Below are 24,550 nucleotides of genomic sequence, written 5' to 3' on the forward strand. Positions count from 1 at the left end.
TTTTTCTTATGAAATGTTTTCTTATGAAAGAAAGTATTTTCTTTTGTAAGTATATCCATTCTCTATTTTCTTTGTGAAAGCCTGCATACTTAATGAGTTGTCATTTAGTGCACAATAACATTAAGACATTCGTGAGTCCTGCAGAAGCCTGACCTGCTCAGTTGTTTTAAGGACATTTTTCTTTGATATTTCTTCCCCTTCCAAAAGAAACTCATCTAAAATGAAGTCGTCTCAAAATTAAAGATGATATCAATTTAACACCCACAGCCAAAATACTTGTCAAATAATACCACTTAACAATGAATTCTTTCCAGGGTAATATGTTTAGTGTTGATCCCAATAGCAGAGCAAAAATAAAGTAGTGTATCTTTTGTATACAATTCTCAGATTTCACTACTCAAGGAGGCTGCATATTTTAGGTTTTCATGCTAAAACAATTTGAACAAGTCCTCTTGTGATCTTTTTTTTCCCTATGTCTGACAGTAGGACATAAAATTTCTGCAGTCAAAGCTTTTCCTTACAACTTAAAAGACACAAGCTGGGCAAGGTGGTACACATCTGTAATCCCAGCTGCAAGGGAGGCAAAGAAAGGAAGATTGAGAGGTCACGTTTATTCCTGGACAACCAGTCAAAGATAGTGAAAACTTATCTCAAAAAGCAAAATCAAAAGAAAAGGGGATGGGGGCTAGGTCAAGTGGTATAGTGCTTGCCTAGCATGTGTGACACCCTGGGTCTGGGTTCAATCCCCAGTACCACACACACACACTCACACACACACACACACACACACACACACACACACACATATAACATGAATTGCCTATTGACCTAGCATCTGAGGAAAAGCCCCTGCATCCACATTGAGGGAGAGAAGAAGCTGCTTTCATCTTGCTTTTTTTCTTGTGTCCCAAATATGCCCCATAGATACTATTTCTATCACAGCTGTTAACATTTTATTCAAATATTTACCTATCTGTTTCTTTCTCATTGGTTGAGAGATTTTTTTGAAGATAGGTTGTAAATCACAATTGTTATCATTTCAGTAGCTGGCACTATTTCTGTCATATATTAGCAGCCTAAAAAAGATTTTAAAATATTGGAAGTTTAATGGATTCTTGGTCCCTCTTCTCAATTCCCTTTCTGTAGATGAATTTTATATGTCTCCTGATTCCTCTTGACGTGAGCTTCTCTTCCTCTCCCTCAACACACACACGCACATGCACATGGCACATGCACACATACACACATTTTTTTCTTCTTTCCTGTTGCCCATGGCTCCAATTCTCATGCTGATTGGCAGGGAAACTCTTACCAGTTTAAATATGAGAAGACCTTCATTTTTACATTTCTTTCCAAAGTAGCCGGGGGAGAAAAACCACTGTTACACAATTGGTGGGGTCTGGCAGAACCTTTTGAGTGCTGCTGATACAGCCTTCTGCAATGTATGAATTATTAAGAGAGCTTCTCTTGCTACGTCCAAGTGCCCCAAAACCTAACTGTGGCCAAAATGTATAGCTTGGCCTGTTTCATTGGCATTAGATGAGAAAAGCTGTGCCAAATAATCCACGAGAGCTGTACAATGCATGTGGATGTGTGTGGTTTGGGTGTGTTTATGGCTTGCCAGGGAAAAGAAGGGAATGGTAAAGTGGAAAGGTCAATTACAGTGAAAATTTTCTGATGTTCATACATTGCTGGACATTGGCATATTGGCTTGAAGACATAAATAGATGCTTCCTTACCTGGTGGCATGTCACAGGAATTAAGAAAGGTGCCTTATAAACTTTTCGAAACTGACAATCTTCTACAGCTCCATGGATGAGGACAACATGGGTTACATTTTCATCATAAATAACAGTTCTGGTGGTCCTCGGTATATTTTTAATATAAACATTACTGAGCTTTAGTTGCAACTTGTAGTTCCAGTCCTGTAAGAAAAAACACATTTTCATAGTCTATTATTTGTTCATTAGGAGTTTAATGTAAATTCATAGCCAATTTATAACATCTTAATGCAATTTCATTTGGAGAAAAGGAGTTTACACAAATACCTCTTACCTCATAAGATAAATCTTCCCTAATTTTTTGAGCAGTAATACCAAGTCCAATTTTTCGCCACATTTTATTTTGCATGAGAGGAAAGGACGTTTTAAAGCCTTCATATAAGTGACTTTTGGGAATAAAATATGTCTGGAAAAAGGAAGATATCAATTTAACATTTCATATGCAACTATGCCTTAAGAAATATGTTTTCTGTTAAAATAATATTAAGGCAAAGAATTTAAAATGTAAGACTTACACTGAGGCCTGGAAACACGATAAAATGTATATATTGGTAAATATTATGTGATCTTGTCATATACTAAATTGTAAAAGGCCATATGATTCAATGAGAGGTTCTTTAGTATTCCTTTCAAAAATTATATCTATTCATGGGGTATATGTTATTTTGATATACACATACATTGTGAAATTATATCAATCTAACATATTGACCACCTTTCACACTTTTATTAACAAATTTTAAATAAGTAATAATTGCGTATACTTATGTATACGCGTATACAAGGTGATATTTTGATCTATGTATACATACGGATTCAATCAAGCTGATTAACATTTTCATTACCTTGCCAACATGTCATTTTTTGTGATGAGAACATTATGGTTCCATAGTTTTAGCAAGTTTGAAATATGCGTTGTTATTAACTCTGGCACCATACAATGTAATAGATCTCTAAACCTTACTCCTCCAGTCTAACAAAAATGTTTTACTCTTTGATCAGTACTTTCTCTTTCCCCATCCTTTCCCCTAAAATTGGATTTTGGTAACCCCTTTCTACTCTGTTTCTATGAGATCCATTTACTTTTTTAGATTCCACACACAGTGAGATTATACAGTATTTTTCTTTCTGTGCCTGGTCTACTTTATTTACTATAATGTCCTCTAGGTTCATTTGTGTAGTAAGGGACTTAGAATTCCATTCTTTTTTAAGGCTGAATAATATTCTATTGTGTATGTATATTCCACATTTTCTTTAATCATTCATCAGTTGATGGACACAGGTAGTTTCCATTTGTTGGCTTGTAGTAAACTTGACAGTGTAGATGTGTCTTCAGCATATTGATTTCATATTTCCTTGGAAATAAAGCTAGTAGTGAGATTTCTAGATCACATGGTGGTTCTATTTTTATGTTTTTTAAGAGCCACTGTACTGTTTTTGGAATGGCTATACTAATTCACTTTCCCACTAACAGTTTGCAGCAGTTCTCTTTTCTCTACCTCCTCAACAGCACAGTTATCTTTTGTCTTTTTGTTTTGTTTTGTTTTGTTTCTGAAGACAGGATTTCATGATATAGTCTAGGCTGGTCTCAAACTTGTGATCTTCCTGCTTTAGATTCCAGACTGTCTTTTGCCTTTTTGAGAGTGGTCACTCTAACATGTTAGATGATACCTCTTTGTGGTTTAATTTTCATTTTTTTTTCAAATATCTATTGGCTATTTGTATGTCTTCTTTGGAGAAATGTATGCTTCATTTTATTGCTCATTTTGCTCATTAGATTATTTATTTTTTGCTATTGAGTTATTTATGCATTTTGAGAATCAATCCCTTGTGAGATATGTAGTTTGAAAATACTTTTTCACATTTTGCAGGAATTCATTGTTCTTTTTACTCAAGATTGCTTTGGCTATTAAGGTTTTCCATGGTTCCATGTAAGTTGTAGGATTATTTTTCTAGTTCTGTGATGAAATGTCATTGGTATTTTGATAAGGACTACATTGAATCTCTATATCACTTTGAGTAGTATGGAATATGTACTATACAGTGTGGAATACACACACACATACACACACCGTACACAGTGATACTAGGGTTTGAACCCACAGCCTTGGGCTTATTGTTAAGCAAGCACTTTACCACAGTACCAGGTTCTCTTTCTATTTTTTTGTGTTTTCTTCAATTCTTTTCATCAATGTTTTCTAATTTTCATCTTTTTGGTTTCACCCTAGGTATTTTTTGTTTCTATTTTAAATGAGATTGCCTTCCTAATTTCTGTTTCAGACAATTTGCTCTTGGCACATAGCAATGCTGATTTTGTATGTTCACTTTACATCCTATAATGTTACTGAATTTGTATTAGTACCATTAGCATTTTGGTGATCTTGGAGATTTCCCGTATATAAGATTATTTTATCTGCAGTGACAGTTTGACTTCTTTCCAATTTAGATACAGTTTAATTCTTTCTCTTGCCTAATTATTCTGGCAAGGACTCCAGGATTATAAATATGGTAAACATGGGTATCCTTGTCTTGTTCCAGACCTTAGTGGAAGTGATTTCATCTTTTTATCTTTCAGTATGATGTTAGCTTTGGGCTTATTATATATGGCCTTTATTATGCCGATATATGCTCCTTCTATACTTTGTTCAAAAGTGTTTACCATGAAGGGATGGTGAATTTTATCAAATGCTTTTTCATTTTCTTTCTTTCTTTTTTTTGGTCTCTCACCATATTGTTAACAACTTCAGAAAGAGACTAAAAGCTTTTCTCAAAGAGGGATATGAGAAGGAACCCTTCATATTTCTTTCAGGGACCCAACTTGGGTGGAAAAGGGTGAAGTTAAGTGGTCACTGTAGGAAGATGCTACAAAAGGCAAAGACTATAGCTAGCATCTCCCTAGCTTTTCCCTAAGACAAGCAACAGTAGTCTGTTGGAGATCTACTCAGATGCTTCAAATGCTTTTTCTTTGTCTTTAAGATTACATGTTTTTTCCTTTGTTTTGTTGAACTGGTATATCACATTCATTGACTTGCAATCTTTTTCTGTGTGTGTGTGTGTGTGTGTGTGTGTGTGTGTGTGACAGGTTTGAATTCAGGGAGTCACACTTGCAAAGCAGGTGCTCTACCACTTGAGCTATACCTCCTTGACTTGCAGCATATCTTGAACCACACTTTCATCCTTGAGATGAATCCCACTGGATTGTGGTAAATACTCTTTTAAATATACTATTGTATTCGGTTTGCTAGCATTTTGCTTCTATGTTCATCATGGGTATTGGCTTATAGTTTTCTATTTTTGTTCTATGCTTTTCTGGTTTTAGTATCAGGCTAATGCAGGCCTCAAAGATTGAGTCTGGAAGTTCTTCCTCTTCCCTTGCTTTCCCTCCTGTCTTCTTCAAGGCATCTTTTGTTATTCTTATTCTAAACTCTTGTGTTATGATCTCTTACATGGCTTCCTGAGTTCTTATAAAGGTAGTGTCATAGCTACTCATGCTTCAGTAGGGAGAAAAATCACTGGAGGGTCAATTTTGACATCATCTTGGCATAAGTCTGTATACATTTTTTTTTGAGCCAGGATCACCTCCAACTCATGAACTCCCTGCCTCAGCTTCCTGAGTGCTGGGATTATAGGCAAACCTCACCACACCTTGCTTTTCCGTATACTTAAAAATCATTGTTCTCTGTTTTTTTCCAGACCACATCATCTCTATTATCTGTCTTCTCTTTCACTGACTCTTTTTTTACTGCCATCTCAATCTACTCTGTTTGACTCTAAAACTCCATTTGACTCTTTTCTATATGTATACATTATATTGATATTTCTTATCTTTTCTATTTTTAAAATCAGATTTTACTTTGAGTATATTTTCCTTTATTTCATTGAATCTCTTCTTAAAAACAAGTCTTTGTCCACCCAGTCCATACTCTGAGCAATCTCAATATTGTTTCTGTTCAGTGTCCTCCTCCACACTTACTTCTTATACCATAGGTTATCATTTCATGTTTCTTTATATGTTAAGTAACTCAAGATTGCTGATGATACCATATAGAGATTCCAGATTTTTAAAAAATCTTTTTCTGAAAGTTGTTGATTTCTGTTGTAGGAGGCAATTCATACACTATCTGAGATTATGCCTGTGATTTTATGATTTGCTTGAGTTAATCAATAGAAGCCCCTAGGTATTTTCCAAAGCAATGTAACTTGGAGGTTTCTTCCTTCACAACATCCTTCCTAATCCTACTATAGGAGTATAATTTATAACAAATTCTATTAATTAAAATTCTTTACTTTTAGAATATTTTTTAAAGCTCCCCAAACCTCTCAAGCTTTTTAAAGAGTAGCTCTTCACATATGCATGCATAAATCATGGCATAATACAGTTAAAAAATTCTATTCCAAAAAAATTATCTAATGTATTCTGTTGCTGTTCAAATTTTCCCAATTGTCTCAAATTTGTCTCCTTATAAATGGTTGTTCAAATCAGAACAAATGTATTTGGTTGCTATATCTCTGAAGTCCATTTTCATAGCTTTCCCTTGCCTTCCTTCTCTTTCACCCCACACATTTTTTATGCCATTGATTTGTTGACAGAGTCAGGTCATTTGTTCTGCAGAATCTTCTACTACTGGATTTAGCTAACTTTTTCCTGGTGTCCTTAAGTTGCTTCTCTCCTTGCATTTTCTGTAAAATGGTTCAGTCAGGCTTGAACCATTTCTCTTTGCTTGTGACTTCATGGGATGGGTGTTATTATTCTTTTTGAGTTCAAATTAGACCAGGAGGAACCTCTGGCATGTTGAGGATTTTGTCCTTAACCATGTCTTGGGAAACTGGCTTTTTTTTTTCTTGCTTTTTTTTTTTTTCCCTTTCAATACCAGGGTTTAAGCTCATGGCCTTGCTAAGTAGGCACCCACTCTTTTTGCTTTAGTTGTTTTTCAGATAGGGTATCTCTTTTCCCCTGGACTGGCCTTGGGCTGAGGTTCTCTTGTCTACCTGTGCCTCCACATAGCTGAGATTACACAGCCACATCCAATTCTATGTCTATGCAAACATTGCCAGTTTTTCCATGAATAAATTCCAGCTCTGACTTTTCCACCTTCCTTATCTTCCAAATTATAGTATTGATAATTAATGTATCACCAAACAATTTCGCTGTGAAATAGCTCCTAACGAGCAGTTTCTCTGGTTAAATTCCTTCTTTATGGAAGGTTCACATCCATAAATAATTTTGCCAAGACACTATACTAGGTGAGTAAAATTTTATAGCAAAGTTTGTCCCTTTATTTTGTAATTTTTAAAAAAAAGTAAATTGTCACTAGACTGTAGATGTATATTAAGCACTGAAAAACCCTTACACTTGATACCAGACATTGAATGACATACAATAGTAGGATACAGGTGATGTTTTCTGACCTCCACTACAGTCTTGCAGGTGGCAGAATATTTCATTGGTTCATTAATTAAGCAATTTAACTCTCCTATTATTTCACCACTAAGCACGTAGTCTGTGAAAAGTAGAGGGTAACCTTTCTCCTCGGGTTCCACAGGTGCTTGGTCTGCATCAATACCTGGCTTTGCTCTTTTAAGCTACTCAGGAAGAAAGAAAGAAAAAAAGAAATGTGACAGTTAACTTACATTATCAAAATTGCCTAATTTATGATTTTCCACTTTTAACAATTATAATGCATGCATATTGTTTTGGGTATGCTTATTTCTCCTTTTCAAGCAAATTTACCAAGAGGTGTTTACTTAAACACAGATCATTCTTAAATAGTCTAATCTTTCTGATTTCACTTGCTCTCAACCTATACCTACTTGAAAGGACTAAATCTCCCACTCACAAACATGAGATGAGTAATGATTTACATTCTAATTTTCCATCTTAAAAGAAAAAAGATGATCCTTTTGAGGGTTTCTTTGTTTTCTTCAAGAGCGTATGGCTGAAAAGGTGTTGGGCATTATTGTCCCTCATCATCTGGATGACAGCTGCTGACTGACAAAAGAAACTGCGCAATACTTAATAGGCAATGGCATTAATTGTCAATTTTATAAAGTATTTTTTAAAGCTAATGCTCACAAGTGCCTTTCAACGTATCTTTGCTTTACCTTTACCATGCCCGAAATGATTATATAGATTCCTTTGGGCTCATCACCTTCTTCAAATATATCATTTCCACAATCATATGTTATAATTCTGGCTCTTTCCTAAAAAAAATTACCAAATACATCGTGAATAAACAATACTTTGGCAATAGTTGGGAGGGTTAAAATTTACATTTTAATAAATGTTTTATATTTTTAAGGTAAATATTCAGTAAGATCTAAGATATGCTGGTAATAAATTTGTATTAGAAAATAGAAATTAAGAATAGCAAAGAGAGGAAAGTGGATATTCATGCACATGTTAGATTTCAGATGGAGTATTGATGTGTGGGCCAGGAAAGAGAGAAGCTAGGAATAAGAATGTAATGGGGGAATGAAAATGTTTTATATGGGTGAAAATTGGGACAAATTAGGCTAATGGTACATCCATGTCTCATGTATTCGTTTTCTAAACAGATCATAAAGTAAATAAAAATTATTCATTCTGAGAATTTGGTGGGAAAATATAATTGATCTTTTAGCATCAAATAGACATAGAAAGAGAATATTATTAGAATGAGTCCAGTCCATTTATTTGTTTATTGCTTAAACACTAATTGAATGCCCATTAAGCACTATACAAAGTGATAGGAACTGGCTATTCAAAAGATGGTGAGCTAAAAAAAAAAAAAAAGCATCATAGGTGGCAGAAATGTAAAATTAATGATAATGGCAATTAATACAGTAATAAAAGTATATTATGGATACAATGGTAGCACATTTGCTCCTCTAAGTCAAAGATGGACCACAAGATGGTCTTCTGGTAAGAAGTTAAGTCCCACAGCCTACTTTTCTGGATACCTCTGGTGGGATTGTTTCCAGAGGCACAATAAGAAAAGAAGGCTTGAAAAAGAAGTGGAACCCGGAGACCTTTCAAGAAAAGTAGACAGCACCTACAGATGGAGTTAAAAAACAGTGTAAAGTGTGTGTGACACCATGAGTGGTTGAGTATAACTATAATATGAAGAGCACATGGCAAATGGGAAACAGAAGATAAAAGTGAAGAGACAGGAAGGAGACAGATTGGGGAAGGATTTTGTGCGACATTCAAAGTGAAAGGAAAACTAAAATAGGGGCCCTGAAACAGAGATCACCAGAATCCTGGAAGAACTGTTTCTGAGAAAGGCAGCTGTCTCCAGCCCAGAAACAGCTATCCTGAGGAAGAAGCAGAGAGCACTAGCCCAGAAACAGCTGCCTTGGGGAAATAAGGAATATTCACTGCAGAGAGAACAAAAGGAGCATCCCCACATCCCTCAGGGTGCAACCGGTTTCCAACCACAAAACCTGCTGCTCAAGGCATTCCTCAGCTAAGGAGTAGCTTTTACTTTCACTTCTTGTTGAATAAATCTTTCTTACTTTCACCTTGCTGGAGTTTTCTATCATTAACTCATTGATGCCTTAGAAAACAAGCTGCTCCCTTGGTGTAGTACAGCACACCTGTACATCAAAAGTTTGTTGATTTTATTCTACAGGTAGCAAAGATCACTTAGTTTTTAAACTAGCAAGTATCATGGTTAAATCCTTATTTTTTAAAGACTATTTTTATATTTAAAATATTATTATATGAAAGATGACATCATCAGGAAATAAAAGTCTTACCTGAATAAATTGTATACAGTCATCATCTTTATTAAGCCATGAAATATGATACAGAATTTCTTCAACAGAAGGAGGCTTAATAATAGATTGAAAATCAAGCACCTCTCTTTTTTTGGCCATGATCAACTAAAACCAGAAAATTTAAGATAGATGAACAAAATTGCTGTTCATAGAATGTTAAAAAAAAAAAAAAGCACGTTATTGTACTGTTAATCAACTTTCTGTTGCTGTGACAAAATACCTCAGAGGATCAACTTAAAGGAGGAAAGATTTATTCTGGCTCATAGTTCCAGAGGATACAGCCCATGGTCACTCAACAGCATTGTTTCTAGACCATGATGAGGCAGAATATTGTAAGGTAGAGCAAAGCTGCTCACTTCATGGTGACCAGGAAGCAGAGAAAGGAGCCACGGTCCTAATCCCCCTTTAGGGCACATCCGCTATGACCTAATTCTCTAACTAGGTCCTACTTCCTACAGTTGTACCACCCTTCCAATGAAATCACAGGCCGCTGTCCAAGCCTTTACCACATGGCCTTTGGAAGACATTTCAGATCCAAACCATAACATGTACTGTTTCCTTTTCTTGATCTTCGGAGATCTTTGTTCTTCATGGAAACTTCCAGCCTCTCCCATCTAATGGCAATTTTCTGTCTTTGTATAATCATTATCTGCAGTCATAGATTAAGTTTTTTGGGATTTGAACTCAGGGCTTTGTACTTGCTAGGCAAGTACTCTACAGCTTGAGTCATGCCTCCAGCCCTTTTTCCTCTGGTTATTTTGGAGATAAGGTCTCTCTTTTTTCCCAGGCTGGCCTGGACCATGATCTTCCTATTGTAGGCTTCTGGCCTTAGCTAGGATGACAGGCACATACCACTGCACTTGATTTCTTTCTTCCATTGAGATGGAGTTTCATGAACTTTTTTACTAGAGTGACCTGCAATCCTCCTGATTTCAGGCTCCCAAGAATGTAGGATTACAGGTGTGAGCCACTGGCACCAAGGTTTTTTTTTGGTTTTTTTTGGTACTGGGGGTTAAACTCAGGGCCTTGCACCTGCCTTGAGTTTGCTAGGCAGGTACTCTATGACTTGAGCCACGTCTCTCCAGATCTTTAGCTTGTTAAAATAAATCTTTATATTGAGGTAAAGCAGATGTGCAGGAAGTGCCCAAATCATAGCTGCTTCAGGTTGGACTTGTATGAGTAATGCTGCTATGAGTATTTATTTGTATTTATAAGTATAGGATTCAGTTGGGTATAATATTATCTAATCTAATTGCTGGGTCATAAGAAATGGATGCATTCAACTTTGCCAGGCACTCCCAACAATTCTCCGAAGAGAATTGTTCCACTTTGCTCCACATCATTGTCTATACTTGGTATTCTCAATTTAAAAAGTGTAAGGCATTCTGGTAGTTGTATATTGGTACTTCATTTTGACTAAATTTGTATTAAGCTTATGACAATAATATTTGACACCTTTTCTTATTTTTATTTGCCATATGAATACCTTCTGTCATGAAGTGTCTTCTCATCTTTTGCCCATTTTTAAGGAAATGAATTTTTATTGATATGTAAGTGATTTAAAAAATATATTCTGCATAGGAGTCTTTTATTGTATATATTCATCTTCCACATATGCTCCACATTTTTGTGTGTTTTCTTTTCATTCTCTTAATTTTTATTAATGTAAAGTATCAATTTTAATGTTACTTAAATCCAACTCTGTGTCCTGTTTAAGAAATCTTTGCTCATGCCAATATCTCTTACTTTTTTTCCAGGCACTTGTTATTTTACCTTATTAATTACAAATACACCTGGAATTGATGTTTTTGTGTGTGTATACAGTTCAAATTCATGAGTAAAACAGTGTGAAAACTACACAGGAAAAATAACTACTGAAACAAAATTAAAAGGGTGGAGGAATATGTCAATAGTTTGAGTCAATATTACAAAGATATTACAATTTTGCAATTTATTATTCTTTCCAAATTGACATACAGGCTTAAGGAAAGCCTACTGGAAATTTCAGTTGAGTGCTTAATGGAAATTTCCAAGATGTCTTTAAATTTTATTTGAAAACACAAAATAACAAATTTAGCCAAAGTAATCTTGAAGAACAAAACTGGAAGATACACACAATCAGATATGCAGATTTATTAAGTTTCAGTAATTGAGACAGTATGTTGGTTCAATGATGAGTAAAGAGGAGTCCAGAAACTTTTCCACACATATACATCCTTAATTTGTGACAGAGGCTTCAACAGAGTGCAGTGGAATGAGACAGTCCTGTCCATAAGCGGTGCTGGGTCAGTTGATCCACATGGGAAAAATGTTAGCTTCACGGTGACATTTTTATGTAAGGCACACTAAATACCATTGCTCCTGTTCATCATTTCTGTTTCCTACAGAAACAGAATTTTTCTCTTTAATTCAAAACTCCTAGATATCTCTTTCTGTTTTTGGCTTTTTATATTGTATGTGGGTTCTGGAATTAATACTTAGATTAGAATACTGTCTCCATATTTACTAGCTGCCTAACCTCAGGGCAAGTGTGCCTCAGTTTATTATTTATTATATATAATAGTTATACAGGGGGGATACATTGTGACATTTACATATGTGCTTATAATATGTCTTAATTAGATTCATCCCCTCCATCATTCTCCCTCATCCCCTTTCCCCCTTTCTTAAGGACAATTTCAACAAGTTTCATTGTTTTATTTTCATACACATATACAAAATGCGTCCACCACATTCACCCTCTTTCACCTTCTCCATTTACTCCCCCACTGGTACCCACCCCAGGTCAAGACCTGTTTATCTTCCTGTTTGAGTGTATATTGATTGTTTAAGGGAGTTTTGCCTTGATAGTGCACACATGATATATGCACAAAAGACCTCAAATAGCCAAAACAATCTTGAGCAAAAAGATCAATGCTGGAGGTATCATAATACCTGACTTCAAATTATAGTACAGAGCCATAGTAATAAAAACAGCATGGTACTGGCACAAAAACAGGCACCAAGTCCAATGGAACACAATAGAAGATCCAGATACAAACCACGCAGGTACAGCCATTTGATCTCCGATGAAGGAGTCCAAAACATGCACTGGAGAGAAGCTAATCTCTTCAACAAAAGGTGCTGAGAACACTGGATATCTTATCAGTAGATGATTGAAACTAGATCCCAGTCTCTCACCTTGTAGAGTATCAATTCAAGGTGAATCATGTTTTTTGGCCATTTGGACTTCTTTCTTTGAAAGAGTTCTGTTCAGTTCATTTGTCTATTTCTTCATTAGGCAGTTGATACTTTGAGAGTTTAGTTTTTTGACTTCCCTGTATATTCTGGTTATCAGTCCCTTGTCTGATGTGTAGCTGGCAAAGATTTTCTCCCATTCTGTGGGTGGTCTCTTCAATTTAGAGACCATTTCTTTTGTTGTGCAGAAGCTTTTTAATTTTATGTGGTCCCATTTGCCAATCCTTTCTCTTAGTTGCTGAGTTATTTGAGTTCTACTGAGGAAGTCCTTACCTATGCCTATTGCTTCCAGTGTATTCCCTGCTCTTTCCTGCACTAGCTTCAAAGTTTTAAGTCATATATTAAGGTCTTTAATCCACTTTGAATTGATACTGTTACAGGGTGAAGGACATGGTTCTACTTTCAGTTTTCTGCAGACAGATATCCAATTTTCCCAGCAACATTTGTTGAGGAGGATGTCTTTTCTTCATCATGTTTTGGGCTTCTTTGTCAAAAATCAGGTGGGTCTTTCTGTGTGGATTCATATCCGGGTCCTCTATTCTGTTCCATTGGTCTTCATATCTGCTTTTTTCCAGTACCTTGATGTTTTTATTGCTATGGCTCTATAATATAGTTTGAAGTTGGATATTGTGATACCTTTGGCATTGCTCTTTTTGCTCAGTATTGCTTTGGCTATTTGCAGTCTTTTGTGCCTCCATATTAACTTTAGGGTTGATTTTTCAATGTGTGTGATGAATGTCATTGGAATTTTGATGGGAATTGCATTCAACATGTAGATTGCTTTTGGTAATAGGGCCATTTTCACAATATTGATTCTGCCAATCCATGAGCATGGAAGATCTTTCCATCTTCTATTATCTTTGATTTCTTTCTTCAGCATTTATAGTTTTCATTGTAAAGGTCTTTACTTCCTTTGTTAAGTTTATTCCCATTTTGTGGCAGCACTGGGGTTTGAACTCAGGGCTTCATGCTTGCTAGGGAGGTGTTCTTACTGCTTGAGCCATTCTGCCAGGCTCCTAAGTATTTTTTTTTTTTTTGAGATATTGTAAATGGAATTGTTTTCCTATGTCATTTTTTCAGTCTGTTTATTGTTAGTATTTAGAAAGGCTATTGATTTTTATAAATTTATTTTGTATCCTGTTACTTTGCTGAAGGTTTTTATGATGTCTAGAAGTTTTTTGGTGGGATTTTCTGGGTCTTTTAGCTATACAATCATGTCATCTGCAAAACAGGAATAGTTTGGCTTCTTCCTTTCTTATTTGTATTCCTTTTATTTCTTCTTCCTGTCTTATTTTTATTGCTAGGAATTTCAAGACTATGTTGAATAAGAGTGGAGATATGGGACACCTTTGTCTCATTTCTGACTTCTGAAGAAATGGTTTTAGTTTTTCCCATTTACTATGATACTGGCTATAGGCTTGTTATAAATAGCCTTTTTTATGTTGAGGCACATTCCTTCTATTCCTTATTTCATCAGAGCATTTATCATGAAAGTATGTTGAATTTTGTCAAAGGCTTTTTCTGTGTCTATTGAAATGATTATGTGGTTTTTGTCTTTGCTTCTGTTAATATGCTGTATTACATTTAATGATTTGTATAGGTTGAACCATCCCTGCATCCCTGGGAAGAAACTGACTTGATCATATATCTTTTGAACATATTTTTGAATTTGGTTTGCCAGTATTTTCTTGAGAATTTTTGCATCTAAGTTCATTAAAGAGATTGGCCTATACTTCTCTCTTTTTTTCTTTTATTGTGTCCTTGTATTTTGGGATGAGTGTAATACTGGCTTCACAGAATGATTTTGGCAGTGTTCCTTCCCTTTCTATTTCATGGAAAAGATTGAGGGGTGTTGGTATTAATTCTTCTTTAAAAGTCTGGTAGAATTCAGCAGTGAATCTGTCAGGTCCTGGACTTTTCCTTTTTGAGAGACTGTTGCTGCTTTAATTTCATTGCTTGCTATAGTTCTATTCAGGTGATTTATATCGGTTCAATTTTGATTGGCCACATGTCTGGAAATTTGTTCATTTTCTCTAGATTTTCCAGTTTATTTGAATATAGGTTTTCAAAGCAATCCCTAATGATTCCCTGAATTTCCTTGGTGTTTGTTAAGAGAATACTTTTCTACATCATCTTTTAGTTGGGGGTGAATTTTATATATCTATATTATTTCTGGGCCCTTTATTGAACTCTCATTAATTCTGCAGGATATAAATTAATTCCTTAGGATTTTAATTAAGCAATCAACAAATAATAGGAGCTTACAGAATGATGAGACACTTTTTTATCTTTTCTATATGTCATGGCACCATTTAAATAACTTAAGAGACAAATAATGTGGTCAATGATAAGCCTACAATCAAGTGTTATAAATTATGGGATGTATTGGAAATGTTCTTTCAGTGCCATCAGCAATTCCCAAGAACATATTGATATTCATTCTAGTCCATGGTGAAGAGTAGCTTCATCAGAGAAAGATATGCTCCTTTACTGAGGCAAAAATGAAAAGTGAAGTTGACCACTGGTATTGTAGGAAGGGACCTCTCTGTGGTGAATGCTTGTCTTTAAGCAATTATTATGAGATTTTCATATCTCAGGAATGGCCTTTATTCAAAAGAGTAAAAGGTAGACTGCATTAGCATCAATGACTGTATATTAATGAAGTTATTTATTTTGAAAATGCTCTACATTACCTTATTAATTTCAGCACCTTCAGCCTTATGAATAATTCCTTTTGACCTGAAAGTCTTGACAATTTCTTTAGCCATATTGAGCATGACATTAATTTCTTCCTTGGTTTTCATAGTGACAGCAATTTCTGGGTGATCATATTCTAAGTAGCCTGAGAAATAGTAAAATAATTTCAGATGAAAGAAGAATATTGTCTTAAATCATTTTGTGTGGACAATAAGCCTTCATTTCTTCTCTAAACTCATGGGGTCCAACCTTCAACACAGGGAAACGTATCTCTTCCTAATAGGACCATCAATCATTATTCACCATTATGCCAAAGCTCTGCCTGTCATTTTCTTGGCAACATGCATGCTTATGTCTAAATCTCCAGAAAAGGATAGACATCTCTAGTCCTAAGACTAACAGGTATGCTGATCCACCTGCACCAGACGCTGTGTGTGTGTGTGTGTGTGTGTGTGTGTGGTGTGGGGGGGGTGATGGGAGGGCTGCTTGGGACTGTAAGTCTGTTGGTCACAATCTACTTTTCTGTTATGTTTGGATCAGGAATTTTGGTTGTATAGACTGTGGGCTCAGCTATGGCTTCTGATTAAGTCCTCTCAGCCATCCCGGGTCATTGCCCAGTCACCTTTCTAGTGTATCTTATAGGACTCATTCATCTATGTTTCCCTGCTTATCTCATTTGGATTCCTGGATGCCCATGAAAATTTTATCCACTCAGATCCTACCTTTGGGCTTTTATTTAGTCATGACCTCTTGTCTTCCCTGGTAACTATTTGCCATGCAGAATCTCTCAAGCTTGGCCTTATTCTCAGGCTGGCTGCATTCTTTTGCTATCTACTGAATGACATGAAATTCTTCTCCTCTTCTCACAAGAGCATTATATTGTCAGGGTACCTGTTCTACTCCCTGCCCTGTACCAGAAACATGATATGGTATGGCTCAGAGGACAGGCTGTTGCCAGGGGTGGGCATTTGAGCCTCCCAACAGCCTTGCTTGATCTGCAAGATTCTATTCTGGTTTCACCTCTTTTTAAGGCCTAAATTCTTGAATGATAGCTCTGTGAGGAGCGCAGGAGAAAAGTAGTTTCTTTGCTTGTGTCACTCAGGAAAGCTCAAGTATTTCTGGTTTGGAAGAAAACCAGAATTAATAAGCCTATAAAATTAAGTACATAATGATTGTAAATGTGGCTCTTTAAGCAGAAATTAAAAGGTCTTCATTGTCATAGCAGACAGAGAACAAGCATGGAGAAGTCATATTACACTATACCCATCTATACTGTGAAACACAATCATGTTGACTGTTGAAATTATCCACTTTATTATTAATGAGTAGGTTTCCTCAAAGATTAGCAGTTTCAGAAACCATTGCCTTTCTGAAGTGATGATTAGAGATGGTCCTATTGAATACTTAAGATGAAGGCACCTACCCAGCTCTCTCATAGCATTTTCCATATTCCTTGTTACCCTCTTGAGTAAGATCTGCAGAACAAAACACATACCTCCAGTGGGAAACTGAACCATTATAAGATGTCTTTACATTTGCAAGTGATGGATTTTCAACCCAATCAAATAACTATAGAGAAGTAAGATGGAGATTTATTTACTTGAGCAATAGTGGTGCCAAAGACAAGCAACAATATCTGGACTGATCTTTAGAATCTTAAAGGCATGCCATATATTTTTCCATAAGGTAATTTGCTATAAGATCCTGTTGAGTCTGAAAGGTATTTTTACATTTAGCTTTATAAAAGCTTCCAATTTGGGGACATAAGGATGGTTTTCAACCTCAAGTGAGTGGAAGGTTTGGCCAAACTATACAAGAGACAAAAACGAGCTTAAAAAAAAAAAAAGGGACAATATTTTAGACATCCAAGTTCTTTTGTCATTTCTCTTTTGTACCCTCAAATTCCAGTGCTAAATATCAGTGGTTAGAAAAGGTAATAAAATAGCGAAAAAGAGTTTTAAAGTTGCAGGTAGTAAGGAGAGGAAAGGTTACTTTTTATTGCCTACCACATTGAGTGTACCATTTTCTCAAGTTCAAAGCTACAATCTAGCATTCAAATCTTCTAAATTGCCTTGGAAAATATTGAGTTCTACTCATCCAACAAACTTGTGGGCACATGTCAGGGTTAATCTGCCTCAAATTAGACAATAAATAAAATTTAGAATTTAGGCCCTAGGACTGTCTTTGCTGTTACTCACCACAGGACTCTGGGCACAATCATTTAACTCCCCTTAGCCTCATATTTCTCATCTGCATAACCTGACAATCTACAAGCTTTCCTGCAGATGAGTTACAGCTTTCTTTACTTCTTGCTATTGCCAGATTACTCACTTTCATTTCCTTTACTGTTTCCTATGGGAAAACAAAGAAAGATGGGGAGAGATAGAAGGCACTTTGGGCAGTATGAAGTCTCTGCTCAACGTTGCCTTCTTTCTTCACTTTACAGTTTCCTGACAGATCCTGGAGCTTTATCAGACAAAAGCTGACCATTGCACCTCAGTTTCACAAGGACAAAGAGGTGCAGCCCAGGAGCCTTGTAAGTTGCTAATATGACACAGAAATTTCTTTAAGAAGATATTTGAGTAATTTAAATGTGGACTAGTTTTAAGTTTTTATAGAAATTTATTAGCAAACCAGAAGTCAAAGACCACACCTATGCATACTTACTGAGGACATGATGGTCAAAGGCCATCATGGAAGAGTGGAAGAAGCATGTTTAGGTTTTCCTCACCTGTTTAACCTGATTAGAACTTGCAATCTGATCAATTATATTCAGTACATCTGCTTCTCCTTGGACATATCCTTTTATTATAGCATAATGAAAGGACATCTGATGACTCATCTTCTTATCTATTATTTGTAGTAACTTTGGTGTTATGAGCTGAAAAACAACAGGCTACCACTTAATATAAATTATACAAATTATATTTGTTTATATGCTGATTAGTTTAACCAAAATCATTGATAATAAGAAATTAAGTGACCTCAAAGGTAATTCCAATAGTAACATGTCAAGGTTGTTGATTATTTTATTCCTGATGTCTTTATAACAGTAAGACCATAGCTATTTCTCTGTAACCAATGATGTTGGGTACCTATGCCTAGCTTATAGCTTTATTGTTTTTATGCATTTCACTTATAGAGAAGTGGATGCTCTTTTAAAATGGTTTATATTCTTGGAAAATAATGTGATTCATTTTTCAGGGGTTAGGACATAAAATGACTGTCTATAAATTATTGCCACTTTCACATATTAAATCTTCTACAACACTTCCTGGTAGATGGTCTATTTGTATGAGAACCCACCATAACCATTCTTCCTGTCAGACCCCACAATTAACTTCTCTTCTCCCTGTTTCTTTGCTGAGGGTTTAAGTTTCTGGGTTACCTGTTGATATTGTGCAGTCCCCTCCCTAATTTTGCAGATTGGGAAGGTCTCTTTGTTCTTCTGCACTCCACAATCTGCATCCTCTACACCCCAGCCACTTGCCATTGACCCCCAAAGAGTGTATGTGCATCTTTCAAGATTCAGCACAAGTATCACCAAATAAAGGAGGTCTCTTCTCCCACCAGCATTCTGGACCTACTGCTGATTTGCACTTATCCTGCCATTAACATTGGAATAGCTGCATGACTTGTCATGTCCCTTCTACAATAAGCTCCTAGGTAAAGAGACTATTATCTAATTTACATTTATATCCCAAGGGCTTACCTTTTTATTTAAGGGGTCAGAGTTCCTGAACACATAAACAAATTTTTCCTAGGTGGTTTATCAGTTTCTCTGTCTAAACTATTCAGTAGACTGTATATATCCTCCTATCAGAAAGAATTAACTGGACTTTAGAATATACTAGACATGCCTTTCTCAGGTGAAACCACACACGGGTATTACTTATTTTCTTATGGATTACTAAAAAAAGAGAGATACTACTGATTGAATACTTTACACCTCATTGCCTCTCAGTAGCAAAATTATTTCTAAACATATATAAGAAAGGTATAAATGTAAACATTCTATACTGTTAGAGCAAACTCTTGATAAATTGTGTCTCATTTAGTTTTGCATCTCCCACAGTGCTTATATGTGTTTGTGTCTTGTTTGTGTATGAATAGAAAGATAGAGAGAAAAACATACATCTGCATCCAAACATCCTTATATGCCTTGCTGTGGAGTAAGTTTCCTATCATTGGAATAATCATACAGAAAATAAATAGCCATCATACTTAGCACACTTGTCATAGAAACATGTATTAAACCATCAAATGTAATTGTTGATATTATGATTCCGTAATACCGTGCCTTTATATAACTCAGAAAGTATATTGCTCTGTTCTTGGTTAGTGTAAAAATATGCTATTAGCCTTGTCTTTAGGAATGTTTTGTATGGTAGTTTGTTTTGGTTATTTCCATGTCTTACCTCACAAGGATCTATAAAAATGAATATTACTTCCGATTAACATGTACTTACAATCAACTGGAATTTTTCATGAACTATCTATTAAAAGGAAAAACTGTGATGAGTATGTCTATACTTACATGTGCAAAACTAATTTTTAATATAATTTGAATATTCATAATATAAAATTTGATTTATCCAAAGGGAGCTAAAATGTAATCTACAAATATTAGCCCAGGCCCAGCTACTTGGGAAATGGAGATTGGGTGAATGATAAAAATGGGAGAACCCAGACAAAAAATAACTAAAGCAAAAATAGCTGGGGTGTGGCTCAAGTGGTAGGGTGCCTACCTTGCAAGTGCAAGGCCCTGAGTTCAACCCCCCAGGATTGCCAGAAAACAAACAGAATAAGCCCAACCGAAAATGGTTGCTATAAGCCTCATAAGCTGAATTCAGTCCATATTCTGTAAAGCAGTCAGAAGGAATTTGAATTAGCATTATTTGCTTTACCTTCAAAAGGCGTAGTATACGAAGCATTCGAACAATTTTCATAATGACTACTGTTTCAATTAAGTCAAGATCATAATTAATGGCTTCCGTCTCAATAAGTATTACATCTGTGATGCCAACTGATGTAATTACTAACTCAAACAGGTTCCAGGCCTGTGAAAAATATTCCTTCCTCATTGCTGCCATCTGTGGATTTAAAGAGAAATTACAGGATCATGTTTCTGCTCTCACCATATCATCCACCACAGTAATGTCTGCATCTGCCCTTAGGTTTTTCTCCCATCTACCTTAAGACTATACGTCTGAAAAACCAAAAACAAAAGGAAAACCAAAGTCAACCAACCAAAAAACAAGTTCATTATCTTTACCCGTTAGTAAAAGAGCAGTCATAGGAATATTGATCTAGGATTAGTCTAAAGCCCAGGTAGAGATGAAAAAGAACAGATTTATAGAAATGTTGCTGAAAAAAAGTAGCAACAGTGGGAAGGCAAACAAATCCAAATAAGAACATAGTGTGTCAGGTCTTTAATATAAAACAGCTCTACATAGCATGATAATCCCAAGGGCTCTTTTCTCCATTTATAGTATATGATTGATATGCAAAATTGTGATTCTAAGTAAAAACTAAAAAACTAGTTAGTGTTTTATGATACATAAGGGCAAAATTTTGTTAAAGTCATTCAATATTTAAGGATTTACTTAGGGCCAGTCATGTGATTCACACTTATAATCCCAGCTACATGGGAGACAGAGATGGGGGGAGGGGTTCAAGATTCAAGGCCAGCTCAGGCAAAAAATGAGTAAAATCCCATCTCAACTAACAAGCCACACATGGCGGTGAGCACCTATAATCCAAGCTAAGTGGGAGGTGGTAGTAGTAGAATTGTAGGAGGATCTTAGTCCAGGAATTGCAGGAAGATCTTAGCACAATTGTGAGATGATACTTGAAAAATAAACTAAAGCAAAAAGGCCAGGAGCATGGCTCAAGTGGTAGAGCTCAAGGTTGAGGCTCCAAATTCAAACCCCAGGACTGCCAAAGATTCAAGTATGTAATTTCATTCTGTGATGATGTAGAATAAAAGCCATTTTTAAACTCTTGAAAAATAAACATAATTATTTTATCAGAATTTCTTGGGAATTGCACTGATTCTTTTATTTCAGTAGATATATTTGTAGATCTAACATTAAGCTTCATCAACATTTTTACATTTAAATAAATGCATAATAGAAGCTATGTATGTATGTTTTTCTCTATAGCCATATATTCCTACATTAGAGTTGGAATAACTTGTTAGGATATTTTTAAACAGGTTAAGCAATATGACAGACTTTCAGATCAGATAGTTGCATGTTGAAAAATAACACTTTTTAAAGGCTAACTTTTTAGTTTTGTCTGTTGATTCCTCCACATATCTAGATAGTCATGAGGATAGCTAGGGTATTTGTTGATTGCAGTAACATTTTCTAAAAATAAAGAGTAAGACTTTACCCAGAAACCCAGTATTCATCAATTTGCAGACATTTCTATCATTGAACAACTATCTTCATGTTGGTGGCCAAGAATTAGCTATCAAGGTCCCCCATCCAAGTGTTCATATAGTATAAAAGTAAATAAACATCCATGAGCTCACACCTTGCTAGGCCTAAGAACATTTCCTATACTGCTTAAATTCATTCTGTGTCCCTTTGACACACACACAGCATTTAAAAATGTATTTTGGCAAATACAGAGTCAATACCTAAAGTATGCATATTTTCTGTTGAATCATCCTAAACATCATCTTCATTCTTTAAAATTTTAGTTATCATATATTCATTGTACAGGGAGGATTCATTGTGACAATTCCAAATAGGCTTATATTGTACTTGGTTATTTCACTCCCACCATCTCTCCCCCTCAAGTCCCCTCCCTGCCTCACTTCAAGCAATTGCAAGAGGTTCCATTGTTCTGAAATTTCATATGAATATAGGAAGTCCATCAACCATATTCCTTCACCTTAATCTTTTTTGTTCACCCTCCCCCCTCACAAGTACCCCCTATACACTGTACCAATTTACAGTCCTGTCTTTTGTTATTAATTTCTAAGTTAGTACTCAAAGGGGTTCCTCAATATATCCCCACTGCTAAACATCATCTTTTAAAAACAAAATTTATTTGTTTTGAGAAGAGAAGAGTTTCACATACTCCTTTAGAAGTATGTCTGTAACTAGTGTTGAAAGGAGCTTAGGAAATCTAACATTCACACATACAAACTTTAGATTACCTTGAGTAGGGCCTCTAGAATATAAAAGGCAAGAAAATAGTAGTTAGAATGTCTTATTTCAAGGTCGTAGATGTTATTCAAGTGACTTATCCAAGAGAGTACTATGGGATACACATTCATTACCACCACAAGGTATCCGATATACTCAAATTCATCAGCAAATACTATTTTATGGCATACACGAAGAATGAGATATCTGTAAAAAAAAAAAAAGCAGCTTTAGCTGAAAAAAGAATTAAAAGAATTACACTAGATAGTTTTCATTATATGCTCACTTCTGCTCCAGCTGTAGACAAAGAGCCCTGCGTAATTCTAGGAAGAGGCTTCATTAGCTGGTGTCTTGGTTTGTGCCAGAAGGGTAAATTGAAAGGGATATGACAGGGACCACTCACATTCCTTGAAGTCTTTAGTAATTTTGTTAATTTATTAATTCCTCCTGGAAAGCTATATTGTTTCTTATTTACTATTTTGGTTAGAGGTTCCCCTTGACCATTCTTGTCATACTTGATCTTATTCTATAGGTTAGTAATCAAAGTGAGTGTTTGGCTTGACACGAAGTATGTTAATCCCAATTATACTCTTACAACTTTTTGAAGTAACCACACAGTGAACCTATTGCACTCAACCACAGGGTTGAGACACCCTAAGCCAGAAATGCCATGTATCATCAAGTTGAAAAGCTTCCATTTAACATGTAGCACGTAACAACATTCAGTCCTCTGGCATCAGTATTAGTACTGACTTCGTCAATGCCGCATCCATCTTTTCTCCAATGTACAACAACTCAGCTAAAAGTGGTCAATGGCTATTTGAGAAAATATTAAGGAAACATTTAACCAATATCTTTGTGGTGCTGTTGCAGGTCCTTTTTGAAGAGCTGTGATTCTGAGAACTGACTTTGATATTTCAAAGAGAAGGAATGAGAGAGCGTGGTTTTTCTTTGCAGTAGCATATCTCATCCTCTCGTGACCAGATTCTCATCAGAAAAGCGTCACTCTAGTTAACTGTTCATCTGATGTGGCACACATCATTTCTTAGCCATCCCCAGATCAAGTCTCCTTAAAGGTTAATGCACCAATTGCTGCTCTAGGTTTGCTGTCTATAAAAGAAAGTATGCTGGCCCTGCCTCTGACTTTTAAGTGCTACCGTCTGCCTTTTGCTAACCTGAAATCCCATCAATCCTTCTGATAAGCAGGGAGAGCAATCCATGGCAATATCAGCTATGGCCTGCAGAGGACATGTACGTCAAGTTTCTCTGCAAGCTTCACTTTGCCTCGGTGAATAGAAATGTCCAGTGGGCCTTCCCAGAGAATGAGATCTTCATTCTCACATAGTACATTAAGCCAAGTACGCAACTTGGGTATTTTAATTGCGTAGGTTATTAGTCTTGTTCAGTTTCAACCAACCGTCCAGGAGTATAATAGTATTTGCTCCAATTGCCCTACAGAGTGCTAGCCCTGTGTCTTCACGGATAAGACTGCCCAAGCCCAGCAGTTCTCCCCAGTCTGCCTTAGTAGCAATATTTGCTGGTGTCGGTCAGGTCCTATAGTTCCTGTAGTACATAGTCTATAGTCTTCTGAGGCAAGCACTTTATCTCGCCTTATAGCTGTGTCAAGACCTGACCAGCTAATTCCCCTGGAAGTGATGAAAAGTAATAAAGACTAAACCTGAGAAAAGAACAGACTTCATTTTGTGATGCCTTTGCAGCATCTGAAGGAAGAGGAGGCTGCTTCCCTGCTGGCGAAGGGGTCTGCTTCTGCGGGACCCAAGAGGCTAAGAGAATCTAGGAGTTCAAACTCCTCCCGTTTGTCCACCTTAGTGTTACCATGTCAGGTCTCAGGGTTCTAATTTTTTTCTGGCCGAGCTAGAAAAGCTGGAAGTCTTGTTAATGCTATACATTTATGCT

General features: G+C 36.0%; 1 protein-coding gene across 1 annotated transcript in view; it reads right to left on the bottom strand.

Moving 5' to 3' along the window:
- The window catches only part of Slc9c1 (solute carrier family 9 member C1), a 79,560-nt gene that overhangs the window by 6,723 nt on the left and 48,287 nt on the right, over positions 1-24,550 (bottom strand). Inside the window, exons 16-25 of the mRNA XM_074075225.1 lie at positions 22,645-22,840; positions 20,381-20,566; positions 18,205-18,354; positions 16,897-16,948; positions 15,470-15,618; positions 9,519-9,644; positions 7,884-7,982; positions 7,191-7,364; positions 2,056-2,187; positions 1,740-1,925 (exon numbers count right to left, since the gene is read on the bottom strand). Coding sequence (XP_073931326.1) covers positions 1,740-1,925; positions 2,056-2,187; positions 7,191-7,364; positions 7,884-7,982; positions 9,519-9,644; positions 15,470-15,618; positions 16,897-16,948; positions 18,205-18,354; positions 20,381-20,566; positions 22,645-22,840 — 1,450 coding nt within the window. The remainder of the gene's footprint in view (positions 1-1,739; positions 1,926-2,055; positions 2,188-7,190; positions 7,365-7,883; positions 7,983-9,518; positions 9,645-15,469; positions 15,619-16,896; positions 16,949-18,204; positions 18,355-20,380; positions 20,567-22,644; positions 22,841-24,550) is intronic.

This window comes from Castor canadensis, chromosome 5, assembly GCF_047511655.1.
Source record: "Castor canadensis chromosome 5, mCasCan1.hap1v2, whole genome shotgun sequence".
Lineage (NCBI taxonomy): Eukaryota > Metazoa > Chordata > Mammalia > Rodentia > Castoridae > Castor > Castor canadensis.